We start from the raw sequence: 3,905 nt of genomic DNA on the forward strand, positions 1-3,905 counted from the left end.
TATATATATATATATATATATATATGCTCATACCTAAAGTAATAATAGCACTAAAAATTCAAACAATACCAGCTACATTTATGTAATGAATGTATAAAACAAAGTAAATTACCGTTAATGATTTTCAAACACAATGTAATATGCTTGACCAAAAAACATAAATAACAAGAAATTATGTTAAAGCTTATTTCCCCCCTCTAAGCAGGAAGAGTTCAGTTTGTCCTTGAAACAACTGGAATTGTTTTCATGAGAACAAATTGTGTGTTAAGGGCATATTATTGACTCTATTTAGCATGTAAAGAGATTACACAAAAATTATTTTAAAAATATCATCAAGTCTTTCTGTATATCTGTGTAATTCGACTTTGTAATGTGCTAAGAAAAGTTGATCAATAATCGGTATTCTCTCTTTTAAGGCAGGAATAAATTCACTGGCTTGCTGTTTCCAAGTTTGTTTCCATTGTTTCATAATAAAAACCAACAAGCAAAAAAAGCCCAGTCATCTCTAACAGCTCGTTAGAATACAGATCGATTTTAGCTTTCTGAGCAAAACAAAAATGCAGAATTGTCTGTTTTTATTTATTTGTGATTCAACAAAAATACTTTACATGTTGAATAAAAGCCAGCAGCGGCAGCTGGTGTGGCTTGCTTACCTCTTCCAGTGCTACTGGACATATCCCTGAGTTTTAGCTCCCTGCTCCACCAGCTAAACGTGATGCTCGGTTAAAGTTCCCTCAGTAAGCCTCCTGTTTCGTCTGACATGAGTGTGCTCTGGAGTTCAGCGCCAATATCACACTGCAGGAGGACAGCAAAACATGAAACTGATGGGTTTTTTTTACAAGAACTTCCCTGAATGCTGCTCATGCTTCCACTCATCATGACATCTAACCAGAAACTGAGCTAAGTACCTATACCTCTTTGTTTTTATAAATAAAAGAAACACAAAGACTAAAAAGCTTCTGTGATAACCAACAATTTCATGGCATGTGTGAAGTATAAAAGGTAAATCCTTCATCCACGGCTTGTTTTACTGCTTTTTTCGTTAATTAATTTTTGGGTTCAAATTCTATGCTCAGTAATATTATTGTTTTAGTGGCAATATCCAAGGTACATATTGTGTCTCCGCTTAAATATACGGCTTTTTTAGGTCTGCTAACTTGTGCTGAGCATTACAGACTAAGATCAAGTGCTTTTATGCAGAGCGAACATCATTCTTCTGAGCCAGTCTGCTAGTTTCTGAATGTCACAAACCAAGCTGTGTTAAATTTACATTTTGTCATTTAGCAAATTCTTTCATCCTAAGTGACTCCCATAAGCTTGGAACATCTTTCAGGCTCCAGAAGGAGATACATCAAGTACCAAATAACTGACAGCACGGCTAGAAGAAACTAAGGAAAAAAGTTAGGGTTTGTGCATCTAATGATATCTATGGGGGGAAAAAAACTAAGAAGCTGGAAATTTTGTTCTCTCGAACTTGAAAAGTGTGAAACATCATATGGAAAGAGCGGAGTTTGGAGCCCTGAAAGATTCTGAGATGTATGCTGTTATCACGGACAATAAGTATAACTCTTGTTTAAAGGCTCCATCCAGTTTTGAGTATAAATATCACAATAATAATAATGCTGCTGTTATTGTTATACTGAGAAGGTTCAACGGGATTCAGCTGCATCTGAAGTCATCTCCATGCTTTGCAAAAGCAGAATTATTCTACTCAGACACAAGTTTACAGTGAGTGACTGTTTTAATAAAGCCCTTATGTCCTGCCAAGGTTTATATGAAATAATGACATTTATTAACCCAATTTGCTAATGTGAAAAAGAGTTTAGATACAGTCTAATTTGAACTTATTATTTATCTTATTATTTCAATTCAACCCCATCAATGAAAATATATTTGCATTTTAGGCCATACCCAGTAGAGACCAAACTTAGCTGTTTTACTTATGAAAGACAAACAATTTCTTACTCAATTATAACATGCTATGTTTATTATTACATGTAAATGCATCAAACCCAACTGTATGATTTTATTTTAGGTCTTATGCAGGTTAGCAGTTTGTTCATATAAACAGATTTTGCTTAATCCATTTGTATTTGTTGTAATTTGGCTCTGTAAAAGTCAACTCAGTTCAATTTTATTTAATTAACTTTATTGTTATTTTGTATTTCCTTTTCTTTTTAAATATATTTTATGCAAATGAAAAAACGATGGTGCACTTTATGTGAGGAAACATCTGAACCTGTGCAGAAATGACAGTAGTTTTTCAATTAAACAACTTATTTTATTCTAATACAACATTATAGAACATCTGTTAACTAAAATATTTATTTGCTTAAATGACCTTTTTCACAACAAAAAATCTTGATTTTTTTTTCTTTTAACTTTTTATTTATTTGGATTTTCTTTTTTTTAGTTTAGAAAAAACAAAGAACAAAAAAGGAAAAGATTAGACAGAAACACTTTCAATCTTTTTTCACAGATATTATCTAACATGTGAACCATGTGTTCCATAATTCGCAGAGCAGCATAATTTTTGTCTTATCAGACGATCATGTAAAATAAATAGTTTCTTATAAGGTTTCTGCTTTTCTGGAGTGAAATGTTAAATAATCAGAAAACGAACAATCCCCCAAAAGGCAATAAATAAATAACAAGGTAGCCTAATAGTTTTGCCTCTTTGAGTTAAAATGAAATACAGACAATCTTCCCTAATATGCGACTAGATCATATAAATTAATTCCAGTTTTATTATATTCAGTTTAAGCTGAAACTTCTGGATTGTGTCTGTAAATGGCTTCATACTTTACAATGGAAAATCGATCTAGAAATAAGTAAATATTTCCTAAATTAAGTGTATTTACCCTTAATTTGAGTAGGTAAATTAGATAGTTTGCCAATGAAATGGGTATCTTTACTCTTAAAATAAGATAAACAGATAATATGCACTTGAAATAAGACAACGCAATTGTGTTAAGTGTAAATTGACTTGTTCCATTGGCAAAATGTCTCTTTTACCTCCTCAAGCCATGAAAAATTCACTTAATTTAAGGAAAAACTGCTTATCTAGATTTAGATTTTTTCCAGTGTAGTCATTTTCAGTCATTTCCAATGTATCTCATTTCTTTTTGAGCGCTTTGCTCAGTTATGATCGAAACATTAAAGCTCCGCTTATGATGGTCATCATATTACCCCTCATATTCCCATCATAATAACGGCATCAGACAAATAAATACCGCGCGATGCAAAAAGGGGAGCCTACCTTTTTTCCCACGTGGAGCCTTAAATAAAACCGTTTTTAGGTCCACGGCAGATTTAGTTTTATTATCCCACTGATGCGTGTGTGAAACGCGCTGAGTGTCCGGACTGTGACCGCGCTCCTGTTGGATGGTGATGAGTGAGCGCGGCCAACACTGAGCCAGGCTTTATCCAACCGGGGATGCGCGCAGCTTTGCGCGCTGCTCCCATTGGACGAGAAGGAAGACAAAGGTGTGGTTTAGTGTGACAGAGAAGAAGANGCTTTATCCAACCGGGGATGCGCGCAGCTTTGCGCGCTGCTCCCATTGGACGAGAAGGAAGACAAAGGTGTGGTTTAGTGTGACAGAGAAGAATTCTGAGATTGGAGTCAGAATTCTCAAAAAAGTCAGAATTCTAAAAAAAAAAAAAAAAGTCCAGAGAAAAAGAGAGGATGACTGATCGGGTGTTTTGGTGGCATAACACCCACCGAGTGACTGTATGGAAACACTTGAGGTTTCCATTTAGCTCCAGTGTCAGACGCGCTTTGATTAGACTATCTAAGGACACTCACTATAGCTCAAAAAACAAGGTTGAAAAGTTTTTGCATGCAGTAAAAATCCTAGTCTGGTGTCACCCTCCAATTTATGTGCAAAATAAACGGACATCAACCA

General features: G+C 34.6%; 1 protein-coding gene across 3 annotated transcripts in view; it reads right to left on the reverse strand.

Annotated features, from left to right (window-relative positions):
• The window catches only part of pax8 (paired box 8), a 17,138-nt gene extending 13,743 nt beyond the window's left edge, over positions 1–3,395 (reverse strand). For all 3 annotated transcript variants that reach the window (XM_015391848.1, XM_015391856.1, XM_015391839.1), the window contains exons 1-2: positions 3,260–3,395; positions 654–795 (exon numbers count right to left, since the gene is read on the reverse strand). In XM_015391848.1, coding sequence (XP_015247334.1) covers positions 654–675 — 22 coding nt within the window. In that variant the 5' untranslated portion in view covers positions 676–795; positions 3,260–3,395. The remainder of the gene's footprint in view (positions 1–653; positions 796–3,259) is intronic.
• Between the last annotated feature and the right edge of the window lie 510 nt (positions 3,396–3,905).

Source organism: Cyprinodon variegatus, unplaced genomic scaffold (genome assembly GCF_000732505.1).
Source record: "Cyprinodon variegatus isolate N-32 unplaced genomic scaffold, C_variegatus-1.0 Scaffold23, whole genome shotgun sequence".
Lineage (NCBI taxonomy): Eukaryota > Metazoa > Chordata > Actinopteri > Cyprinodontiformes > Cyprinodontidae > Cyprinodon > Cyprinodon variegatus.